This window comes from Lagopus muta, chromosome 5 (genome assembly GCF_023343835.1).
Source record: "Lagopus muta isolate bLagMut1 chromosome 5, bLagMut1 primary, whole genome shotgun sequence".
NCBI lineage: Eukaryota > Metazoa > Chordata > Aves > Galliformes > Phasianidae > Lagopus > Lagopus muta.
Window position 1 is genome coordinate 42,522,743 of NC_064437.1, and position 26,226 is coordinate 42,548,968.

Here is a 26,226-nt window from a genome sequence, read left to right on the forward strand (position 1 = left end):
ACAAACGTTTAGGAGAATGAGATTCTGAAAGGTTAAATGGTGGCAAATTGCTGGTGGGAACACAGGATTAACACCTCACATTACCTTAACTCCCCACTCCTTTTTCCATTCTTAGCTTAGCACTTCCAGAGGCATAAAGTTTCTTCTTTAATAGCAATGTGATCTCACCAAAACCACACGGAACTAATGAATTCCTTGATTATATCAAAATACAGGGCTTTTACCATAAAGGTCTGATACCAGTGAAAGTAAAAATAAACTCAAGGGCAGATTTTCAAACGGGGACACTACGCCAGTTGCTCAGAAGCACTTATTTTTTTGCAATCCATCTCAAGCTCTTCAACAATCACTTCTTCAGCTGCCTCATAACAATTCAATTAGATTTTGAGACTAGACTGCAGCTCCACTGTCTGCACTGGGTCCTCAAATGGCCAGAAGAGTCTTTAAAGGAATAGCAGTTCAACATCATTTTGAAAAGTAAATTGAAATTCAGATAGTGTTCTCCTACACAACGGATAAGCTGCATGCCAAAAACAGTATTAGCTAATCAGCATGCTAGAAAATCAACTGCAGATATACACCACATCTTTCAGATAAATATGTGGATGAGAAGACTGGGTTTTTCCATTAGCTTTGTCCACAGATACAAGTAAGCATTTCGTACAGTTCTTTTCATAAAAAAACTTTAATGGCTGCAAAATAAACACAGCATATGTACACACCATGTAATTAATGACATATGCTAAATTCTGTGAAAGTAACCATTGATCCATCACCATAAAACACATCCCGATTTGAAATTTACTTGTTCTCATACCATTAACTTGTAAATTAGACTTCCATTTGCATATATGTACATATATACACATGATCTTTCCTCACCTAGATATAAAACCATTTAATAAGCATACAAATTGCTTTCATCACCAAAAGATCCTTACCTGTATTTTTTATCAAGGAAAGCATTTTTGCTTGGATAACCAGTTATCACTAGAATCCTTGGTGGCGCTACCATACCCAAAGAATCTATGCAGGTTCTCCTAGAAATGTATAGGAGTGCATCAAAGCCTAAGCTACAGGGACCTCAGAAGTAATTCAAGCAACACCTGGCAAGGCAACAAAGCCGCCTATGCCCCCGTGAGGGCTCTGGGGCAGACTAGAGAGGTGACGCTCCTGTATTATCAGAACAGCATTCAGGCTTGGGCCACTTCTCCCTTTTCTGCCATGAGCCAAAATCAAGGACTATATCTGTGTTTGCTCTTCATGTAGCTCATAAAGTCTAGTGTAAATCATTCAATAATAGGAAATACATTGCCCAAAAAAGTGAGCACACGTGTGATAAAAACTGCCCTTGTCCAAAGTGCCAATAATCCTAGTAATACCAATAGCAGCAAGCTGAAATGAAATAGTGAGTACATTTTATAAGCAACTACTAAGTTTCAAACAAATTCCATATACCTGCGTCAGCACAGCAGCACTGTGTTAGAACATAATGATGAATTTAAACTGACCTGTTTGTTTCAAAATATCCAAATTGAATTAAGTAATAATAGAAAAAGAAAAGAATTTAATTAGGGAAAAAATAATTTCCCCTAACAAATAATTAGAGAAAATTAATGGAAAACATTAATTCTATATGAAATGCTTGACTGGTAATGTTTATCTTGACAGCATGCATATAAAATGATGTGTGAATAAGGGCATATTTAATGCCTTGCAATCAGTGAGTCCTCTTAGCCCATTTTTCTTTAAAATATTTTCTCTTACAAGGTTAAAAATCTTCCTAGTCTCCCTCAAAGTCTCAGACAGTGATTTTGGTGACTAATATTTGCAAGTGACGCAATGTTTCAGTGAGTCCCCTCGGTCAACATGGAGATGAATGATGACTAACTCACAGTGTGTGACTACTACAAAGCTCTCCTCTTTTTTCCTGCTCTGAATGATGCCTCCTACTTTATTTCCTCCTCTGATGGTTTTTGATGATGTCTGCCCTGCGATCTTTCCATATATTTATGGCACGCATGGACACTTGTATACTTCAATGACTACAAAGATCCTGCTATGACATAAGCACTTACAGGACTCGCTGCAGCCATTTCTGGATACTCACGAATGATGTGCAGCCAACGGGTAACAAAACCCGAGGGACAAAGAAAATATTTTGTAAGTGCAGGAGTAAAGACAATGTAAGAAGGGTAATGACAGACAGGGATCAAACCAGAGTCACTGAAGGCTCCTCTAATTCAAATAAGCAGTGTGGCTGATACACATGCTCATGCTTTGAGCTAGTGATGCCATAGCTTATGATAAGAAGTTGCACCCATATCTTCATTTTCTTTGCCTCCAAAGTATGTTTCTCCTATTCTCCTTTACAGTACACAGAAAAGAATTCATCTATTATTCATCCAACTGTAGAATCAGAACATTTGTTAGGCAAAGGTTGAGCTAGATTCTTGCAGATTATGCAATCATTTCATCTAATTATAAAGAAGAGTAAATCACTCAATTTTTACCACATTATGGTACAGTGTCATTTCGAGAAGCCATACTGTTGACATATGATGAAAGCTGCTGGCATAGGAAACTCAGCATGACACATGAAAGCCAGAATAAAAGGCCATACATAGATTTGTTGAGAAACATTCACTGCACACATTGAACCACATGACTCCTACGTTGTCCAACACAGAACTTAGTTCAGAAATTACGGCAACTCTGAAACACTGGCAGGTATTGCTTCACAGAACAGCAACCTGTACACCTAATGTGCACTTACTGAGCTAGATGTCACTTTGCACAAGTTTTCCTTTGGCTACTGCAGTGAGGAATATTTGGCATTCTCCCAGTTTGTACCCCATGACACAATACTCCAGCTATCACCCCCTACACACACGTTTGAGTCCAACCTTGCTACACTGGACATGACACTCAACACACCTCTGCTGTGTGAATGTCTCTCTGGCTTTAAGCAGTGAGACATGCTGAAATACACAGCATTTAGCTTCAGGATAACTTGCCCTTCCATTTCTCCACTCCTTTAACTTGCATTTCTGTCCTTAGACAACCCAAAGGAATACTCCCACCATCATAGGCAAATCCATATAAGTATTATACTGACACATGACCAATTCAATTGTCATTTGCAAAAGAGCAGTCACTTCTGCTGTTAATATACAAGGCTGCATATTTCTGACATCCCTTTCTTGAGGCTTGAAAATGGCAGCCTGTAGGCAAAGAAGCTTCAAAGTCTCCAGGCCAAATGAAGTGCTGCCTGCAATGTTGTTCCTGTTGAACAATATGAGGGTAATTAAGTCTCTCAGTACATCCTGGAGGGCAGTGAGTCAGTTTGGGCTCAGCTGGAGTCCACTAAAAGAGTATGGACTAAATTTATAACAGTGTTAATGAATCTCTGCATGCTACTGGTCAGCATGAAAGGCCAAACAGCAGAGGAAGCCATAGAGCAAAGAGAAGGAGATGAAGGGAAATACTTCTTCAATGATGATGTAGTGAAACTGTGACCAAGCTGTAAGTAGGAAAGATTTTTTAGCTACTGGCAAATCTACTGAAGCCACTGGTAATGCAGCACAAATACCAGAGAGGCACACTGGCACATCTCTTAATTCCCAGTGCTAGAAAAACAGAGCCAATCAGATGGCAAACCTCTTCAGAATAGTTACAAACTTACATCACACACAGATCGTCAGCTAGTTCTAATAAAGACAAAGCGGGCTCCGTATAGTAAGTAAAAGCTAGGGAATTAGTGTGGCTCTCATGTGATTTGTGGCATTATTTGGAAATGCTGCACTTAAAATATGTTTACATAACTAAAACTACAATTGTTATTAAAGCAATTGTATGTGTATCAGATACTCTGTTTACATATCTTCATTGATTGAGGAAAGCGAGATTCAGGCTGTTTAGTGAAGTACACATCCCAAGGGAATTGGTACTTTACATACTGTGGAGGAGTAGCATCTTCCTGGTGATTTGCCACACACCTCTTGTTGGGAAGACCAGGTGTGTCTAAACCACTACACTTCTAAATCACTCCCTGTTTTAAACACAGAAAAATCCATCAACTACTGAAGAAAAGCACCACATATTGGCTTTCTCAAAAAAACCTTTTCCCTCCAAGCACTGACATCAGTTTTCACAGAACTGGGCTTCCAGCAACTACTCTTTGCTCCTTACCCTCAAGCCAACTGTGCAGTTTTGCAGCAATCTGTAATACTTCCGAAGCTCAGTCACTCCACTCGGCTGGTGGCTGACACACACACAGGCCACACAGTGCTTTAAATCTACAAAATCTATCACAACTCCTTCAACTGACATCAACAAGAGCAGGTGATTACCCACACAACGTTGACCACCATTTCTCATTTCTTATGCAACCCAAGCACACGTAGAGAGGAGTGCACACCTGGCAACACAGACTGAAATTTTGGAGATCTAATCTCTACAGTTACATAGCCAAAAGCCAAGTTATATAGCACATAGCCAAAAGCAGAGCAATCCAAGCTCACAGCAGCTGTAGGAACCCCTGGTAGGTGGCAGCTCTCCCTGCCTGTGCCTCTGCCCCAGCAGAGTGTGTGTGCATGGTGGGAGCACCCTGAGGCTGTATTCTTGGCTGGAGCCTCTAGGTGACACCACTTTAATACAAACTAATACAACGATTTCCAAACAAGACTACAGGCTCCTTTCTGTCTCTCTTCTCCACCCTAAAATCTCATTCATCTGCAGTGAGAAAAAAAGGACAAATCCCACAGTCAGAACAGGAGACAAAGCCCTTCACAACTCTAGTATTCATACACGTATTCCCTATCCCATGCTGTCTCACAAGGTATGCAGCTTTACTTGCTCTCATTCAGGTTTAGGTTCTGCTGCACTTGGGTTTCTCAAATGAACAGCGCTTGCATAGCTTTAATTATCAATATGGGTTCAATTAGCAATCCTTCTTGATTAGGAATTCCACCACAGACCTATTCTAAGCATACTCTATAAGAGAAAGACTATTTTGCATGGTGCAGAGCAAACACTGAACACACCACAAAGGTGGTTTGAATTTGAACCTGAACAGGCATGACTCTGACTGCATTTCTACCACTTTCTTATCAGTATAAACAAAACCCAATGATGTCTTTAAAAATAAAATCACAAGAACACTATTAGCAGTTTCCTGCAGCACCAGAACGCTCCAAAGGAAAGGCTTCAGCTGATTTTTCCCTGATTTCAGCTGATTTTCAGCTGATTTCAGTAAGCTAGCAAGCCCTAACAACCCATTCAGAAGTAACAGGTAGAGTGGAAATTTTTATTTCTGTTATTTCTGGCCAAGCTTCCACTTAATCTGTGGCTGTGACTTCTATGAAGAAAAGACACCTGAAAACTGAATTTTGTTTCTCCTTACTGGCAATCAGAAACATTCTGCATTTGTTTTGTTTCTGAGAACCTTCACATTTAGAAGGAAACAACTGACTTCTCATTTTCATTGTTTGTTTGTTTGTTTTTTGCAGGGGAACAAAACAAATGCCTTACCAACTTAGACGTATGCACTGTCTTTACATGGCTAATGCATCTGGCTGAAATATTTCCACTGAAAATCTCAAAGCTCTCTGACATCAGAATACTTTATTTTTAGGTCAGTTTGTAGGTAGTAGAAAGCATAATTATTAACAATTTTATTACAAAAAAAAATTAAACAAGATATTACTTGACTTTCTGTACTGTGTTTTATGCACGCTGGAGGAACCATTCTACACAACTCATTCATAGGGAGGAAGAGGCAGAGCAAGCAGACACCAGCATAGAAAGAATGCAAAGACGACCTAACTCAGCAAGGAAACATGAAGATTTACTGTAAAGGCAACAAAGAGTGCGAACATCCTTTCAGCACAAAGCAAACTATAAGCCAGTGCTGTGCATAGGTGCCCTAAGATACTTACATGAAAGACAAAGGAAGTAAGAGAATCATATAACAAGCATGAATGCCAGCAGTGGCTTTGGATGGCTGCAGAAATTTACTTTCCACTGATGACAGTCATGGGTTGCATGCCTTCCTCAAATACTTCTCTGTACTTAATAGTATTACTTGAAGAAGTCTGCAGCATAAATTAAGGCTCCGTTGTATAATTCACTCAACAAATGCCCGTTGACAGAGCCCATACAAATCAGTAGATGCAACTATGTAACATGAATATGAAAAGAGCCATTTTGGAACCTTCTGCAAAATTCTACCTCCCTCTCTACCTCTTAAAGGTGTGACTCCGAGCATTGAGGTCTTCTGGAAAAACATCCAACTCCCCACATTATCCCTACAAAACTTCTCAAGTCCATTGCTTCTAAACAGATGAAAACATTTCACAGCCCTGTGCAAAGCTCCTGGCTCCAAAAGCACTCAACAGCCATCTCTGGAGTTAACTCAAGCGTTGTCTCAGTACTGGACATTGTCTGTACTGGGCTATAAGCAATGTGAACTGAAGAGAAAGACTGAAAGCGATTGGAGGTCACATCATTCACTGTTAAACGAAGGGCAACTGCTTTCCAGTGAGCTGCTTGAAAAAAACAGAAAGGTCCTGACCCTGAGCTCGGTGGGCAGGCAAAGGTGAGGCAGTCGGTAGGTGAAAGCAGAGAGCAAGTTGTCAGCCTGGAGGCTCACAGCACCTGCAGCTGGGTATCTGCTGCTGCCCTGCTAGATACCAGCACCCCTCGCAGGAGCCATCCATACAGCCACAGCGCTTTGCAGGTGATGGAAAGCACCTTTGGAAATGGAAAGCCTTCAAGTTTTACTTTATAAGCCCGCGAGGCCGGCGGGGCCTGCAGGACCGGATGCTGCCTGCCCGTCCCACTGGCTGCAGGGGGCCACACGGCTGCCCAACACTGCAGGCAGCCACGTGCTCACCAAGAGCTGGCGCGTCCAAACCCAGCCCTGGAATCAGAAAATACATCGGGCCAACGACGAGATTAACCCGGGTGTTTCTGGACCTGCGAGCACCCGCCCCCCTTCACAAACAGCCCTGCCACGTTCCTGCCCTCTCCAGTGTCCCTGTACACGCGTGTGGGCGCGCTCCGAGGCATGGGTCACAACGCTCAGCACTCAGCATGGATCACACGGTGCAGGTAGGCGATAGAAACGCTCCGCAACACCCTCAGCTTCGGAGCCGTGGGGGCTGTCACCGCCCGGCAGCGCGAGACCATGGCATCCTTCTGCTCAAAAGAAAGCAGGCTGCAGCATCGCCCCGGCTCCATGTTGCACAGCAGCCCATGCACCGCGCTACTACCGCCTGGATCCCGCTTACACCGTCCGCCGGCAACAGCCCTGCAGTTAACACGCCACCTGTTACCTTCCCGAAACGCTGAAATTATCTTACGATCATTTTCAGCGCGGCAAACGAGGTTTAACCTTTATTGCACTTGGGGGCACAGCCCCGCTCGGCCCGTGCCCGACCTACGCACGTGTGCCGGAACGCGCCCCGAGCGCTGCCCGCAGCACCCTGCTCAGCGCAGCGCCTGGCCTCCCGCTCCCGCTGCTCCCCTACAACAAAAACACACCCACCCAGCGGGCTACCGTTGCCCGTTGCCGTGGTAATCCGAATGCCTGGGTACTCGCTGATTATCGGCGAACGAGACTCACATTGTTCACACCGCAGCGCGTCCGCTACGTTAATGTGAGATAATGGCAGCCAGAAGACTCCTTTTGTTCCCGGCTTTGCTGTTTATTCATAGTGCCTGGAGGTCAGCGACTGCTACAACAACCGGGGAAGGAACCGCCGAACGCGTGAGCGGATTCCACTTCTGCTTTTGCCCGAGAGGGGACCGCGAGCAGCCCTGCGCCGGAGCGGGGCAGCGGGAGCTGCGGTCTGACTCACGCAGGTGTAGCGGGCGGCAAGGAGGGAGATGTGATGGACTTGCACTTCCGAGATTTTAGATGAAGCTGATTTACGCTCGCAGGGAACAGGAAAAAGCCGCTTTCTGCAGAGGCGGGGGGGCAGCAGAGCCCCGCCACAACTTACAGGAGGCAGCCAGGCTGCCTGCAGGAGCCGGGGCCGCGGCGCCGGGGGGGTGGCCGGGCAGCGCGGCGGGGCCGGGAGCGAAGCGGGCAGGGGCGGGAGGCTGAGCGCCCAGGGGCCACGCGGCGGCTCCGGTAGCGGGGCTGGGCACGGCGAGGGGGGGTACGGGGGGCACGGAAAGGGCCGGGCAGGGAGGCGTCAGGAGGCGGCTCCGGTAATTCGCCCGTCAAAGTTGTCTGGGAATGCCGCGGCTGCCACAATGACACCGGCGAACGGACTATCGCATCTCCCTGCTGAGGTAAGTGGTAAAGGAGAGGATAAGCAGATGGTGGTACCTTCCCCGCCTTCTGAGCTCGGGGAGATGCATCGATGCGCGATCCCTTAGCTGAGGTGCTATTCCTCGTTCTTACAACAGCTTTCTCATTTGGAGAAACGACCGATTCCTATTAAAGGCATCGTCGGTATGTAATTAATTCCACGGGTTCGCCTGCACAGGTTGTCGGTGCTCTGTTTCAGTGAGAGGTCTTTGTTATCTCTATGTAAAATCCGGCAGCGATTTCGGCAGGAATTTCTAAGCCACCCTGTTCTAGGAAAGCCATTAGCTCTCCCTCATGCAATTAGTAGAGACTGCTTCCTTTTCTTTCTTTGCGATACTATGGAGACTTAAGAACCCAAGTGTACAGGAACAGTAGGAATAAACAAAATACAATAATATATCGATAATTCACTCCTTTTGTAATGCATCTACGGAGAAATCCTGGGGAGGGTCCCATTCTCAACTATCAGAATGAATAACAGGCACATGTAATGAAAAGGCATCAAGAAAAACATCGAGTATAGACAAAACACACGTGTTCGTGCTGCCAAATTATCCCCCCATAAAACATGGAGGTAAAAAAGAAGCCGTATTTGACATCACTTATGGCAGGAACGTATTTCTCCCGATCCGAGGCTGCATGCAGGGCGCAGGCTGCTCTGACGGTCACAGGCACTCCTCCTTCAGTTACAAGACTCCCCATGTGTTGTATCAAAGAGCTAGGCAAAGTACAGCTCTCAGTGTCACAACACGGTTATCATGCTGGCAGTCAAAATTGGTAAAAACTAAGGATGTTGCCACTGCTGAAGGATTTGTAACTCCGGTGCCATCACAAAAGAGTTGGTTTTGCGGAGAACAACTGACAGAGGGAACCTTCCCCTCCATACAGGGAGAGCAGAATCACCCAGGCACAGCACAAACCATCTGCTGCTGCAGGCAGCCCTCCTGCAACGAGCAGGAGACAGCTACACTTCTCACCGAACAGTAAATTGCAATCAAGGAGACACTTTTAGGAACTGGATGTTCACTCTGCCCCAAACACCAGGACTTCAGCTGTCTTTTCAAAGGTAGAGCTACATTTTAAAAACTACTGAAGGCAGAGCAAAACCTGGGAAGGTCAGGTTTTGCCTCAGTCAGCAGATTATACCTTACATTGTGCTTGCCTCGTCTTTATGAGGGATTTAAAAAATATCAGCTGACACTTATTAAAAAAACCACCAAAAACGCAAAATAAACCCCAAACTTTTTATCTAGTATACAGAGAGCTTAGATGAAAAAATGTGAAGAGTACACTTACATGTACATACCAATGTACCAAAATGGTTGTAGCTGTATTGCCATGCATTATCCTTATAGCAATAGCACGTACTTTGGCAACCTAGTAAATACAGATGCCCCACACAGTGCTGTACACACAATAAGAAATTATCCTCGCCCTCTACTTTTTACCAAACATGTGAAAAACGTGCACTGGAGGAGTATTTAAGCTGCCCATTACTGTTTTCAGAGCTCTTGCTCACCCATCTCTCCTTTTACCACAACGACTGACCTCAAAATTAGCTCACCTAAAATGAAATGCAGATTTTTCACATGAAAATATTGGAGGTTTAATTATTAACAGCTCATAGTCACACACTTTCAATTTTCAATTAGAGATCACTAATAATTTGCTTTTAGCTCCAATACTCTTTCAAGGTTTTACTCTAGTTTCTTCCCATAATAGGAATATACTAAATTTAATGTTAGTGATCTCAGGGGACAAGGTGGGCAAACAGTCTTGGGACAGTATTTTCAAGCAATTACAGTCTTCTTTTTACAATACTCCGAGCATCAGGATCCTTACTTAACACTGTTTTCAACATTTTTTTTTTCTTTAACTAATGCCACATCTGCAGAAACATTTTTGGATTCTGATTTTTTTTCCCTCATATTCTCCTGATGCTGGATTTTGTCATATCTTGACCTAGAGGATTAAAGAAAGAGAGCATTCTTCCAGGATTGGGAGATACAGAGTTTGTTTAACAGAGTATATTGTCTTACATCACCATCTGTTCAGTCCCTAATTACATTTATTTCATAATTAAAAAAAAATGAAAAGTCTTTGAAACAATCTTAATTTCACCTTAACACTTTTAAGGGAAGAAAAGTCTTTGAAACAATCTTAATTTCACCTTAACACTTTTAAATTATTTTACAAAGATTGTACCTGCATACCACAGCCACATGCAATAATCATGCGATCTCAGGTTGGATATTATGAAAATTTTCTTCTCAGATGCACTGGCAGAAGCTCAGCAGGGGGTGGTAGAGTCATTGTCCATAGTGGAGAAGAACTGCGGAGAGGTGGCACTGAGGGATGTGGGCAGGGGGGCAGGAGTTGACAGCTGGACTAGATCTTAGTGCTCTTTTTCAACTCTAATGATTCTATGATCCTCAGCTCTGCCCTGATGTATGGAAGCAGCACAACACACTTGTTTTCATAACAGGTGCATTGTATATCCAACACCTGACTTTTCACTGGATTTCCCTCATCTGGACATCCTACAAGCAACTACTACAATCAGCCAAAACAGCCTGCGAAGGCCAAATTGAAAAGGCAGCAACCTCTGCAGAAAACGTTGACAATGCTGGTACCAGCTTGCTCCTCATCCATAACAAACCATGTAAGGGATGGTCCTAATCACCCAGTAGAAGTTCAGACACAGGATCATCAATCTCTTCCAAAAGCTCCTAGCAATGTAAGTTCAGATGTTAGTTAAGCTTTAGGTGAAAAATAAAGGGACAAAACTAACTAAAATAAAGCACCCCTGTAAAGCAATTCCAACCAATAAAATGTATTTGTGGGAATTGCCTGAACATAGAACAATAATGATAATAAACATGTATTGTAATATTGAATTACTAGTAAATTCGACCCACTGTTTAGTTTTATCAAAACCTTTGGCATTAAGTCATTTGTATTAAAAATAACTCTATCTTCATAATTCTCATCAACCTTGACTGCTCTATGGAGACATCACTGTAATTTGCTCACCAACTGCAGGACAGCTGCCAATGAATACAGAAAACCAACACTTGAAACTAGAGAGAAGACATCAGGAACCTGAAGAACACTCAGGACCACATTCTGGCTGCATATCCTCAGGTGTTCATTGACAACAAGAGCTTTACCACAAGCTAGCCAAGAAACAAACAATCCCCATGTGCCTGTGTGGCTCAGAACCACCTCAGACTGGTGGTTCTGATCAGGTGCAAATCTCACTGAGGGGGATGAAAATGGTGCCCACTGTCACCAAGATTCAATTTGATCCACGATTATTGAGATTCACCACATAATGCAGGGAAGTGTGTTAAGTAGCGACTTCTTCAAAGCAAAGCAAGGTGTTATTATGATGGTAATTTGTACTTACATTGTAGCATTTGCCAAAGATCTTAAAGCATCTCTAAAGGCATAAATCAGCCTCTTTGAGAAGTATTTGTCTGTTGTTATAGACATTATGTCAGACTGGAAAACTACAACACAAAGAAGTTACACTAAGCATGAAATTTCACTCCTCTGCAAAAGGCCAGCCCAAAGACTCTCCTTAAGTCCCCCATAAATCCTTTAAGTAGGGCTTAATTTAGAAATTACACAGGATTGAGGAGGCGGATAGGTCTCATACTGGTCCTTCGGTACCTGAGTCAAATTTACCCATGTAGATCAGTTAAAAAAAAAAAATAATAAAATAAAAATCTAAAAAGAAAATCTATGTATCTCAACTTCAGTTCTGAGCTTAGTATTATCACACTGCACAGACATAAAAAAAAACACAACAAAAAATGAGGGTTTTTTTCTTTTTTTTTTGGAGAACCCAGTGCTCACTCTGTCCCTAAAGCGCACAATTTTGCAGCCAAACCAACCATCCCACATTACAAAGCAGGTATGTCATTGAATTTTTGTTCTATACACAACTTGCATAGTTATTTACCACTTGATCCCCTTACTTTATAAATAAATCAGCACAAGGCAATCTCTACCCTGAAAGCATTTTTTGCAAGTGTGCAAATTTTTACATGGCTAACGTTCTGCTCAATAATATTGCCACCACAGTCCTTGATCCGTCTACCTCAGTTTTCTCTCACAACTCAATTTGCCTTCTCAAAATAAGAAGCTACCCCCAACAATAGGCTAGACCTGAATTCTTTCCAACATATGTGCCCACAGTTACTTAAATACAAACCCTCGTTTGATGTGTTCTTCAGTCAGAATTTATTTAAAATAGCTGAGGCCTGTTACAACTTAGAGACTATACAGCTGTATTTCTGTAGCATCATGTGCAATGGGAATTGAGAGTCTGAACAGTTTTGAGTAATTCTGTCACTCGTTAAAGCAATGACAAAGAAAACCTTGTGCTGGCTACTCAACGGTAGTCTGATGACAGGGGAAATTTCTTTTTTTGTCTGGTGATGTTAAGCAGTCGTCATCCATCCTATATTACTTTGTTAAGATATGCAAGGTTTCTGAATACACTCTTGGCTATTCTAATTTCATATCTAGTTCTTCTTCACAAATTAAAGTAGCTGACTACATTAATTACTTGTAGCGAATGCAAAACAGGCTTAGTTGTTGGTTTTCTTTTTGTGATGTTGTTTTTTAATTTGTTTGATTCACACAAAAACCTGTTGAATTAGAGATTGCATTTAACTCTAATACTAAGCTCCGTAGCCAAATGTAATCTAGCACAAATACAAATTTTGCCTCATCAACAGCTTTATCGCTAGGATTATGTTTAACTGCTTTTCATCTTCTATTTAACAAAGAGAAAACCCACTTCTTCCCTCCTCCATGCTTTATTACTGTCACGCAGACCCATCATACATGGAAAATAAACATTTTCAGCTGGAAAAGGAAGTTGGAAAGTGACAAGATGTCTTGTTGTAATGTACCACCTGAGATATTTTGCACAGTCATGTTATGGCTAAACTATAGATGAGAGAACAGTACACAATGAAGCAGTGATGCTCCATGGCTGGCTGGTATTTCAAATCCTTAAGATGCTGCAGCAGTTACTGTAGATAAGAACTTATGCCACAGAATTGATGTTTCTAGAGGGATATCTCATAGGTAAACAGCAGTAATTTAAAACTGACTCACAGTGTCTTCTTTAGTAAAACATTTCAAGGGCATTACTCAGGAGAAACTTACAGGGATTGCTTGATAGTGGACAGGATGTCCTACTATCGGGTAGAATACTGGGTAAGTTGGTCTTGCCAGAAATGTCACTTTAAGTTTTAGCAGGAGAGAATATTTCAAGTGACAGAGTACTGGGGTAGAACTGTCATGAAGGAAAAAATAATTGTGTCTATCTTATCTAGTTATATATTATACAGCCTCTGTGAGGTACGACAGAGGTTTCATCTTTGCTTTATAGACTTTAGGGCAACTCAGGCTAAATCATCAGATGAGAATCAGGAATCTGAAAACTACAAAACTACGTGTAAGAATGTGCATACGCTTTACACACTGCATCACATGTTTCTGTGCAGAATGACTACTAAAATTCATGTTGAATTCTGCAAAGCTTTTTGCAAGGTGCAAAAACTAAGTTGTTTCAATACAAAAATTTTCCTAGGTTTTTTGTTTTATTCATTATAGTTTGTTTTTTTTTTTTTTCTTTCTTTCTTTTTTTTTTATTTTATTTTAATTACTGCATCCAGGCCTGGGGCCTCCAGCACAAGGAAGATGTGGACCTCTTGGAGCAGGTTAAGGGGACGGGCATGAAGATGCTCTGAGGGCTGGAGCACTTCTCTTATGAAGAAAGGCTACGGGAGCTGGACTTGTTCAGCCTGGATAAGAGAAAGCTCCAGGGAGATCTCACCATGGCCTTTACCTAAGGGAAGCTTATTAACAAGAGAGAGACCAACTTTTAACATAGGCAGATGGTGATAGGCCAAGTGGGAATAGCGTTAAACTAAAAGAGGAGAGATTTAGATTAGATAATAGGGAAAAAACTTTCACCCAGAGGATGATGAAGTCCTGGCACAGCTGCCCAGAGAAGCTGTGGGTGCCTCATCCTTGGAGACGTTCAAGGTCAGGTTGGATGGCACCTTGGGCACCTGGTCTGGTGGGTGGCAATTCTGCCCACAGCCAGAGGCTGGAATTAGATGGGCTTTAAGGTCCCTTCCAACCCAAGCCATTCTGTGATTCCATGTTTACAACTCATTATTATGCAATCAACTGAAAAAAGAGGCAGTCCAGATGCTCCCAAAACTCAGTGATATTGTATTATGTTTAAAATGAACGCTATTCTCAAGAACTATAATAAAAGGCATAGAGGTCCCACAGTTCTTCCATAAGTACAACATACAGGGGCAGAAAAAAGTGGTTTCCAAACAAATTCTGTTATGCGAATACACTGCTATAAAGATGAATCAAACCCCTACGTTCTATTCTACCATGAAAGTTCAAGACACGTTATGCTTCTGCAGTATATGGGTATGAAGAATCTAGCTTCATCTACACTGTTATAATTCCTTACTAACAATAGTGCCCTGCACAAAAAAACAATTTATACTAGTGTGATTTCTTTAATGTGACGCTATGGGAAAATAAGCCTTGAAAAAAGCCTCACAGAAACATAAAGCATGACATCAGTGTTTAACCCTGTGTACATTTACTGTTCAGCTTTTGCCTTGACTCAGGCTCCACAGGCAAGAAGTACAAATTCTGTTTTTCTGTATAAATTGGTAATCAAAGGCTCACATCTTCAGTCTCTTCTAGCTTCATTTAGTGCTCACATTTTCTCTATATCAACTACTTTGTGATCTTCACCTGACTTAAGGTGGTACAAGACATTCTCATACCTCTGGATGCTCCCACTACACAATTGCTTCAATTTAGCATGACATTTCTAATGCAGTGTACAAAATAGAAAATCGATGAAATGTTTTCAACCTCAAGAAAACCAACTCTATTTAAATAAAGAGTAGGAAAGTGCTTGGTGAGAGATATGTTGTGGAAGTTTATCCTTTGGGCACAACTTCAAGTTTCAAAGTGAGCCCACGTGACCTGAGCACAGATTTCAAGATGGAAGCATTATTTCTCTATGCACCGGGTAATGGCAAAAACAAAAACTGCATTTATTTAGTGCATGCTGTCATTATACATCCCCTGATGTCTCTAATGCTGTTCACAGCACAAAGCTGTAGCCACGTCTGTCAACGGTAATAAGCATCTCAGTTAAAAAACAGATTATCTTACACAACTGCACTCCTACAGGCTGGGCTGAGACTCACCTATGAGAGAGGGTGGGTTTCATGGAGCTCATAGAGTTCATGGGGGGTTGCATTGGGAGCTTCCCTGGAGGATCGTTCTGCCGGCTTTTCTGGTGGCGAAGCAGCAAAAGCCGTCCCAGCTCCTCACACCACGACGAGAGCAGCGCTGTGCAATCAGAACAAAATGACAGTAAGTGCACATCAGAATAACCGGTACAGCTGAGTGCAGATGCAAGCTGCTATAACAAGAGCCACAAACTGAACAGACAAGCCCCAGGAGTGAAAAGTTCGTCCACGAACCACCACTCACATTATTATCCTATCAAATTGAGTCTGTAATTGCACTACGCTATCATTATAATGTTTTTACACAAGTTGCAAACAGTCTGCACAGCCCAGGAGGCACGAGAGAATTTGTCTGAGCTGAGCAGCAAAGAGATAAATGGATGAGGCGCAAGGACACGGGGTAGCTGTTGTGGGTGAAAAAAGGCACTGAAGAATTCGTTTCACACTAATAGAAACGTAACAAAAACATGTAGAAGACATCATTCACAGAGGGGAGCAGTGGATAACAAGATCTCTTTTCTGTTTGGCTATTTTTGTGCTAAAGCTTAATTGGAGAGGCATGAAGAGGAACCCATGTGCTGGAATTTCCAAAACTGCCATTAGCTACCAGTCCTGAATAGATAAACATGAGAATAGAGCCGCACTAATGCGGCTAAGGTATACAGAAGTTAGGTACTTCCATCTGCATTTGAACCAGCATAACCCCTAAGTGCTTATCTCCATTATGTGACTAATCTTCTGGGCAATGACGGTGCTTCAGTGCTTACAGGAACATCATGCTTATGAATGATGACAGGCAGATATTTCCTAGAGAGACTAAAAGCTTGCAACTCCCTCAGAAGACATGAAAGGGTTCATTATCTCTGAAAATGTGGCCTTTTCCTTAAGCACCCACAGACAGAGAAGACCAGCCCCTCTTACAAAACCGATGTAATCTGGAGTAACCAGAGCTTGAGAAAGTGACTGTGAGTTGGATCTGGCTGTGACGAGACACGGCTTTGCAAACAACCACCAGTGGCATGGCTGAACCACAATGCTGCCACAGTGCCAGCAGCAGGAGTGGCTCCGTTGGGCAAGACATTCCCAGGGCGCAGCATGGCAAAGGGCTCTACCAATGAGATGCACATGAACTGAACTCTGTTCTGCAGCTGAAGAAGCATTTCCAAGTGGAAGTGCTTGGGGATTTTCATCCTTTAAAGTGTGCTTTGCATAAACCTCATCACAATAACATGCTTTGTGCTTGTATATTTTTTTAAACTAAGTGCTTTCCTAAGGTGGTATGAATGGAACAAATCAACAGATTGTGCTGGCAGGTGAGAACCAGGAGGCTGCTTAAAAAGCAAACTGCCATAGCAGCTTTAAGCAGGAGAGCTCTACATGTAACTTCAGGCTTGCCACTTTAAAAGAGCAAGAGCAGAATTCTCCAAAATTGAGGCTTTTAGTTTCAATTCTTACCTTTCTCTAATGGATATCCCCTAGCCCAGTAACAGAACCCCAAGCAGCAGCCACCTTTCTGTTGCAGAGGTCCTGTTAACCAACATTTAATAGAGCAAATTCCAAAGGGACTAATTGTGAAGTCATATTTGCAGGGGAAAAAAAGAACTTGTTTTGCCAAGAACGCCCACAAATATGATTTTTCAGTCGGCAAAACAATTGGAATTTCTCAAGCTTAATGGCCACACAAGAAAAATATTTTAAGCCAGACTATTCCTGTGAATTAATCACACATTTGGACAAAGGCGATGCAATAAATTCCTTGCATTTATCAAATGGAAGGTCAGCAGTGGTGTTCAGGGAGGCATTTTAGAGCTCTGCTTTGACAGGAAGGGGACACCGCTCCTTTATGTAACCAAATACAGGCACTCCAAAATGGTTAGCCTAGCATGCAGCCTCCAGAGTGTTCCCCCGAGCGGTGTGAAATGCTCCAGCAATGAGTGTCAGCCTAAGCTGCTTCTCTAGTAGCCAAGGAATCTGTCAACAAGCATCTGATCACATTACACTCACCTTTCATCCCTGCCCTACCACTACTAACATGCTCCCCTTTTCCAGCTGCCCAGCGACACGGTCACAGCGTGGCACAGCTGCTACCCACACCACGGCCACTGGAGCATTGCAGGCAAGCATCATGCTGCTGCACAGCAGTGCAGCCATGTCGGAGCAACAGGGGATGAGCATCCCCTGAGCATCACCACGCCGAGTGCAATTACTGCAGCGTCAAATGGAAATCGCCCATCTTACACACGGCTTTGATGCAAACAGGGCATTGCTCCTTCCGTACACGTAGGCACTTGACAAATAAGATAAAAAGAAGCAACCTAATGGGGCTGAGGACATGAATCTGCAAACAAAAGCCATACCTGCTTTGGAAAAAAGCAGAGTAACCCTTGGAAAAGGAATATGCCAGTGAGATAGCATTGCTTTGGTGAGGTGGAGATAAGGGAAGATCTTAATGAGTTATTAATATTACTAATATCTAACACACACATTTATAAAGGTGAAATGTGAACTGTCAAAGAACAAAGAAGCCCTCAAGATAAGCCAGACAGTTACATTCTACAAGCTATCTGGAGAAGACTCCTGTTTTCAGAAACCAGGATACTGCGGGTATAGAACGTAACACATTTACTCATCCCTATCACAGCACTCATTACTGAGAGGTTTAACCTTTCTCCCTGGGGACATCTCCACTCATGTACCACATAGGATAATCGCTCTCCTCCTGACATTGGTGTTTGTGCAGCAAAGAAAGCAGACCCTGCCCAGAGCTCCCAGTCCACCAGCACCACGCTGCCCCAGCCAGACAGGAGCCTGCTGCCCTCCCCGTGCTGCCATGAGCTGCTGCGTGCTCTGTGTGTAGGGGGAGTGTGCACCTCACATCTGGTACAGCTGCCTTCTGGAGAACATTACTTCCTCTGCTATTCAAGTCAGATGAAACAAACTCAAAATGAATTTACAGATTACACTATTCATCTTTAGTGTACTTAGTTACTGCTTTTTATGCTGACAGTATTGGGCACATCTCAACTCATTTACACTCAAAGCACGAGAAATTCAGTATCGTACTATAATGAACAGATAAAGCAGCAAGCACAAAGGACAGCTACAGATGGTGCCAACAGTCAGTCTCTCCCTCTCACAGCACAGCCAAGCAGCTGCTTTTTCTCCCCCCTCTGCCCCTCCTTCTTGCAACAGGAGCACAGATTTTGCAGATGGACCATCCACACCGTCTCTCACAGCCTCTCACTGCGGCACTTTAATGATCAGATTTAAATCGTGTTCCTGTGCTGCACTGCTACAATGTCCCTTGCATATAATAACCCAGCTCTCCTGCCTAAGTTGAAGTCAACTGTTGCAAGGAGGAAACAAAAATCCTTTAAGCGTGTACCCCCTCGCTCCCCTGCACACAAACAAATGCAGAGCATAGCCTGGTTAATTCCCCAGAACTGACATTTTCAGCCAACGTGCAGACGCAGAGGGCTTTGCCAGCTCATGCCAAAAGATGCATAATAATGGCAATCAAATGACGTGCTGACAGTTTAAGTGTATTCACACATTTATTTTGCTTAAAGGGACATGCTCTGAGCTGATTGGTGCAATATTTGACCTACTTTTCTCCATTTGGAAAACCTGTATCATTCTTAATGGGATTGCATTTTACTTCAAACGTTGATGCATTTTCATAGGAATAAATCAATACCGATTTGCTAGGAACGACTGTGTTAGGGAACCAACACAGAAATGAGCAGCCTCTGGTTTTGCACTTGTGAAATGGAGAAAAACAGAGATTTAAAAATGAGAGAGATTCCAATCTCAACTTGCCAACGAGGTTTCTAAAGGAAGCAAGAAAAAGAATTTAAGAAACCGTTTCTAGGCATTCAGCTCCCCACAGTCAGCTTGTTGTTTTGCCTGTCTCCAGAGAAGGGAGGTGCTAGTGCCTCCATGCAGTGTGGGCTGAGCTCTCCCCACCACACTGACAATACCCCACATACCACAGCTGGCCACGCTGTGGCCTTCTGGGTGCCTTCGGTATTTCTTAGTGCTTTCACTGAAAAATCACAGAGTAACACTGTGATGTGTGCACTGAGAGCCTGGGGATGGAAAATGGTGGAAGGCAGAAGATCTTTTTCCCTTCTACTTGAATGACATTTCAAGCATTTCTTTGCAACCGCAGAGCTAAGCTTTTCTTCAAAGAGAAAGGAAGCAATCGTTATTTAATCCCCTGCCTCCAGGAGCCAGGTGCTTAGGAATGTGCCAAATATCACAAGATGCGCAGCACCGTTATTCGGGCTGGCAACACCGCCCAACATTGCTCATCTTTTGCTAGGGCCCTTTGGAGCCGAAGACCTGTCACTTGGAGACAAAGCAGACCTCTCCAGCACACACTTGACGAGGTGCTCCCATCGGCCAGGCTTTGGAGGGGAGGGAAACCATGCCTCCCACCCAGGCTGCCAGCACGTTTCCTTACTTCTCAGTGACAAAGGCTGCCAGTGTACTTGCATTCACAAAGCAACAATTACATGATGAATGATGATGGCGTGTCGTGAAGAGTAGTTTATAGCCCTGGCATTGAATATTGGGTATAGTCCATTAGAATCCTTTTTGGGTAGGGGAACAGAAAAGGAAAGGCAAACAGGCTAAGCAATCAATGCTACCCAATAGATTCCCTAATGCATTTCATTAGCTGTATACACACCACCGTCAATAGCTACAACCCTGTAGCTGACTGATTTAACTCAGCGCATCGCAAAGTGCTGCAGTAAGCATCTAGGAGCGAATGAGCCAGTGGGCTCCCTAGAAAGCAAAATACAGAGAAGCATGGTGTTAATCTATTTACCTATTATGATACCCTAGTATTAGTTACAGCTTATCACCTCAGTAAATCACTGCCTCTTGTTAGGGAATGTGCTTAAAGATGCAGCAAACTGTTATTTACAGGCAGACACTATATTTACAGCTACAAAGACAGGTGAGGAGGGGATAGGACAACAGCTCAGTAATTTCAATGCCTTCTGCTTCCCAGGAGACTGCTGTAGGAGCACAATAGGATTACCGTTTTCTTGCTGCAGTTAAGCTGCAGCAGATAGTTCAATAGGCAGGCTGGCAGACCCGTATCTCTTACCCACTGCAATGAAAATATTAGGAAAAAAAGGATGAGACTGATTTGGAGAACTATCTATTCGGCACCATCTCTCTGGCTTGCTGCTGTATCTCAGAATGAAATGCATTTGGCTGAAACATTTCTACAGCATCTGTAAGAAAATCCAGTTTTTTAAAAATCTTCCCCCTCAGATTCTATCCCTTAATTTTATATTGTTCATAGGACCAGATTTATATGTTTTGTATGGAGAATTCCATGTAAAGGGAATACAGAGTTACCGATGGCTTCATATTCTTTGCTGCATGAACCACAATCTGAATACAGTGTTTATAAATCATCCTGTGAAATAATGTGATGGGGCAGGAAGGGAAACAGTGACAAGGAAAGAAGGAAAGGAGTGAAAATAATTATCATCTTGGTTATTTAAGAATGTCATTCTTTTCACACAGGATAATGCAGAATGCACAGTGTTTGGAAAACAAATATAAAATATGTGAACTAGTTAACGCTCCAAGTGCTGCATTATTACAGAAACAACTCAATTTGCCTTAAAAGGACAGAATCTTTGTTCAGAGTTTTGGGAAACAGAAAACTTCTGTTTTTCTCTTGTTCTAAAAGCCATTTTCACTTGTAAGGAGCTGGGAAATGGAGAGACAGAGGAGAAACTGCTCATTGCCAGCTGCGGCCAGGACTGCTTTTCCTGCAGCTCTCCTCCTGAGGCACGTCAGCAGAGCCAGGCAATGGCTGACTAACCTCTCTGAGTCAGACAGGGCAGGAAAGCAAGGCTATGGAGGAGAGAGGATGTAATTAGCGATTAAAAGCAGCTCGGAGCATGGGTGTTCTCCCCACCTCTCAGCAATGCCGAGTACCCCTGCATGTCCTGACCCACTGACAGATAAGCCCTACCCCCGTCATTACACAGTCTTCTACTCTGTATCCGCCCCAATGCCAAAAGCACAAAAGAAATGCATACAACCCAATTACAAAGCAGAAGTGTCAATTTTTCAGCAGCCTGGCAGCTCAGCCTGCCTGTGGTTGTGCAGCAGGAGCCGGGCACCCATCTCTCACAGTCCTGGCTGCCAGCACCACCTGCAGCACAGCACCAGGCCTGCTCCCCATTCTGCTCCTGTCCCATCCCAGGGGGCTCATGCCCTGCTGCCTACCTTCCTGGAGCAGCTCCAGGAACCTTCCTTCTGAAGGATCCTTCAGGAAGGATCTGCCTTCCTGATGCTCTCCATCAGGCAGAATCAGCTGGAACAGTTGTGGCAAGTAGATTGGATTAAGCAGACCGATTTGATCTGAAGTTGAACAATACCAACACAGAACTGTGTTGAGCAGAGCGGTGAGGAGATCTGTGACTTTAGTAGCACCTTTGAATGGACACATTCTGTAAAAAGGGCACAGGGAACTGTGTAGAAATGAATTCCCCCACAGAATAGGCAGGCACTGTGGTGTGGGGAGGCATGAGCTGCTCCCCTGCTAAGCCCAACATAAACACAGAGTCAACAGCAATCATCCAGTGCTGCAGAACAGGGTAGGATACTGGCTTTCACCACCAATATAAAGTCATGTCCTTTATCACCAGTGTTTCCTCCATTACCAAAGCCACATTTGTGTCCTGCAGAAATACCCAGCTTTGCCCTGGTGGGATCGATCTATAATGTAGTTATGTATTGTTATGAATGAAAAAACAAACATCATGAAGGTTTGTAGCACAACAGATAACATGGGGAATGCCTAATTAAACTAAATGCACTATCGAGTTAACTAACATAGGCATTATTGAATAAAACCCTAATAAAACCTGAGCATTATCAAGCATGAGCTCTCCAGGCTGCTGCAAGAGAAAAACACAACGTACTCGTCTTGTCTGGACTATGGGTCCAGTTTGCCTTGGCATATTTTCAGCTCTTCATAAATACCTCTTCAGACTTATACACACAACATACACACACACACATATATATACAGGCCTTCCCAAAAGCTCTTGCCAATTGGAAGAGGACATGCTGGAGACACAGATTTGAATATTGCTATCCTTACCCCATGACTTCAGTGGAACTGGGATTTCCCAATTTCCTTCTATACTTGCCAAAACTTGGCAGAGTATCTTACCAGATTCACTACATTAACTTTGAAGTAATACATTACAAAACATAGCACAATGGCTCAATTTGGCAAGCACTAAACACACTGCATGGATCCAGATAAAGTACATAAGCATCTCATTTAGACTTAGCAGTACCCATGTTGCTACATCTGAAAACACAAGCCATTATAAAGAGAAGACAAAGCCAGTGAAAGACCACAAGCATGGGAACTGTGAGCTCCTGAATTTGACTTTCCAAAAGAAATGCACTCAAATAGCATTAGACTGTTCGTTTTCTTACTCATCCAATTGTTAGTTTCACTGCCTCGATTTCAAACAACAGTGTCTTTCATAAATGCTGTGTGCTTTTATTGTGTAATGCCAGTTTCAGTCGTCAACAGATTTCACACATAACACAAGCATCTGAAAAATGGAAATGACTCATGGCAGCCCATCTTTGGGTAGATTCAAACTGGTGACCCATAGGTGAGAGGCTCACTTCCCCTTAAACCTTTTTGAGCTCTCTGATCACTACTGTAAACAACTTCTGAGCTAACTAACAGCAGGCCTAACAATAAAAAATGCTACAAAAAACACCAGAGGTATTTGACCAGAGATTCAACACAGGGAATCCATGCACAGACAGTACAACGATGAAAAGACTGGAAAAGGCAAAATCTAGTGATTATCTTCAAAAAAGCAGAAGGAAGAACTGCAAAATTAAAGACCCAGTATCTTATTAGGAAAAAAAAAAAAGCAAAATGATTCAAAACAGCTAAGAGAATAGTGAAAAATGAGTAAAAAATGAAATGGATTGGTCAGAAACAAATCACATCACACTCCTATACTTTCTTTTTACTAGCAAACAAAGGATCTTGAGTGCAGAGTGAATATTATTTTGATGTTACTGAGGCTTCAGCGCTTCTCTACATGACTTTTTTGCAAACAGATAGAGGAAATAAGGTCTAGCTTAACACAATAGAAAATGGCTGGAAACATAAACTTACAGAAATATCAAGCCAATGGCAGTAATAAACTCGAGCGTAATCAGATAGGTTTCTGCAGTACTCTGTTCTGGCTCTAAAATGACTGAGTGCGTCATTTACAGACATCCATGATAGAAAAAAGGATCCATGGATAAAGGGAAATAACATGTTCAGGTCAACTTACAGATGGCACAAGCTGCACAGAAACATTGGTTTACTTCAGAAGTTTACAGTTAAAATGATCTTGACAAGTTGGAGAAGTATTCTGAAACAGTGCTCAACAGAGACAAGTACAAAGCATGGCACTGCATATCTGCACAACAGAGTGAGAAAAGCCTCTGCAGGCAAGAACTTTCCCAGGTGGAGTTGAAGGAACTCAGTTGCATGAGTGGATGCGCAGTTCAAGAAGTGCCCAGCTGTTTCTCTCTCCTCAACAACATTATAAACCCATTGAATGGGCAGAGAATGAGTAGGAAGAAGCTATTAAATTAACCATGAAGAAAAGACTGCACGGAGTGGGTTTATTTAGCTATTTAAGAAGAGGGCAGATTGAGAGCAGTATTCCATTTTCAAGAGTAATACCCCAGTATCTATATCAGCAGCATAAAAGCCAGAAAATAATAAACTATGAAGACATAGCAATGACATCGGTTGTGTACCAAGACCATTCTCCTCATAAGAAAACGGTAAGCTGAGGAACCTGCATGAGTGGAGATGCTGAGAACAGGTCAGAAAAAGAAGCAGTGAGGATGGCACTGGGGGCTCTTCAGCCAACAGAGAATGGCACTGATGACTTTTTAAGACTTCTATAGTCCAATGAATCTGTGAGGACAGGAATTTCAAAGAGCTTGCATCTGAAAAGACTTCATATCTGCCTTGTACTTATTTCTACTCTAAAATGCAAGAAAATTAAAATATACTTAACGTTATGGTAACAGAGTGGGGAGCTCCTGCAGAGGCTACTGAAGTGGCCATCCAGATCCATGGATTGCTGGCTAAGTTTTGAAGAGGAAGTTTTACTCTGAGTACATGTGCTGAAGGTCACACTGCCTGTGGCTGAACGAGGCCCAGAGCAGAGCAGATCACACACCTTCCCTTTGCAGGAAGGAAAAATCACCACTGCCACACCAAGGGGCTCCTGCTCTGTGGCGGCATTCTCATGCCTGCCATGGAACATTTGCAGGCAACAACTGCAGAACATCTGGAGAGGCTTTCAAGGAGGAAAAAAAAACCCCCACAAAAAAACACATAACCAAAATTTATAGCAGAAACATGTTTCCAAAGTTAACATTGCACAGCTAGAACTTCTGAGAAGGACCAAATGCTATTTTAGGAAGTTTTACTTCTTGGTTTTGCAGTTTCGCTCCTAACATTTATTTTACATCATTTTAATTCTTTTTTTTTTTTTTTTAAATGAGAAAAGAATGTTTTATCAGGTGTCCTCAGGACTTTTTGCTTTTGTTTGATTACCTTAATACAGTCTTTGCCTTTCTTCAAGCATTACAGCAAAAAAAAAAAAAGTTAGTTTGCAAAGTTGGGGGTGGGAGGACCATTTTTCGCATTATCCAAACTTTTGTGTTTAAGCAGAAATAAGCTCAAAGCACTCTGGGCATATCCTCTTGTTTTCCTTTCGGAAAAAAACAATTGCAACTACATATAGAACAATCTGCCTGCGCTGAACGTGGAAACAGTTAAGGATATTAACAAAAAGAAACTGAGCCGACAAGATTTTTCAACTTAATTATTTCTGTTCTAACAGCACAGAGCAGAGCAATGCATGCAAGTACTGCAGGTTCAAACAGGCGGTGTTTCCCACCTCACTCCCTAACTAATGCTTTGGTTTTCTAAAAGCATTACTGCTTCTGTTTTTCTCTCTGTATCCCATCAACCCCACTCAGCCTGCCACCTTCCCTTTGCTAGCAACCTGCTCTTCTCCTCCGGTACTCATCACCTTCCTTTGAGAACTGCCTAATGAATTAACGTTTAATTAACGCAACGAAGTTAAATTGCTCCAAGCAGCACTGGGAACCTGGTTACTATCTGGAGCAAAAGAAGAGTTGTGCACCCTGAAAGTTTGTTTCGTCTGGCTGCTTTATTTGGTCAAACAACAGATATTGCCTCTCCCTACAAACCTTGCATTCCTTAGAGTCTTGGATTATCACTGATACTGCAACAACAGTACAATTTAAAATACGCAACATCACTTGCTAAATTCATTTCTTCTGTTTCTCAACTCGTATACAGTTGTATTAAAGGAGCAGACTGAGCAATGGAAGCTCTCATTAAGGCATTCTGATTTCCTTTAAGATACAACATGCACCACATTTATTTTATTACCAATAAAGGAAAACTCATTGATGTTCCATTATAATTAGAGCCACACAGAGAACCAAAGTTGGCATAAAATAAAAAAT

General features: G+C 42.7%; 1 protein-coding gene across 17 annotated transcripts in view; it reads right to left on the bottom strand.

Moving 5' to 3' along the window:
• Positions 1-26,226, bottom strand: part of ZMIZ1 (zinc finger MIZ-type containing 1) — a 325,404-nt gene that overhangs the window by 37,189 nt on the left and 261,989 nt on the right. For 15 of the 17 annotated variants that reach the window (XM_048946996.1, XM_048946995.1, XM_048947003.1 and 12 more), the window contains one exon: positions 15,595-15,739. In XM_048946996.1, coding sequence (XP_048802953.1) covers positions 15,595-15,739 — 145 coding nt within the window. Of the gene's footprint in view, positions 1-7,549; positions 8,044-15,594; positions 15,740-26,226 lie in introns of those variants that run through there. The other 2 variants (XM_048947010.1, XM_048947009.1) reach the window with 2 other exon arrangements.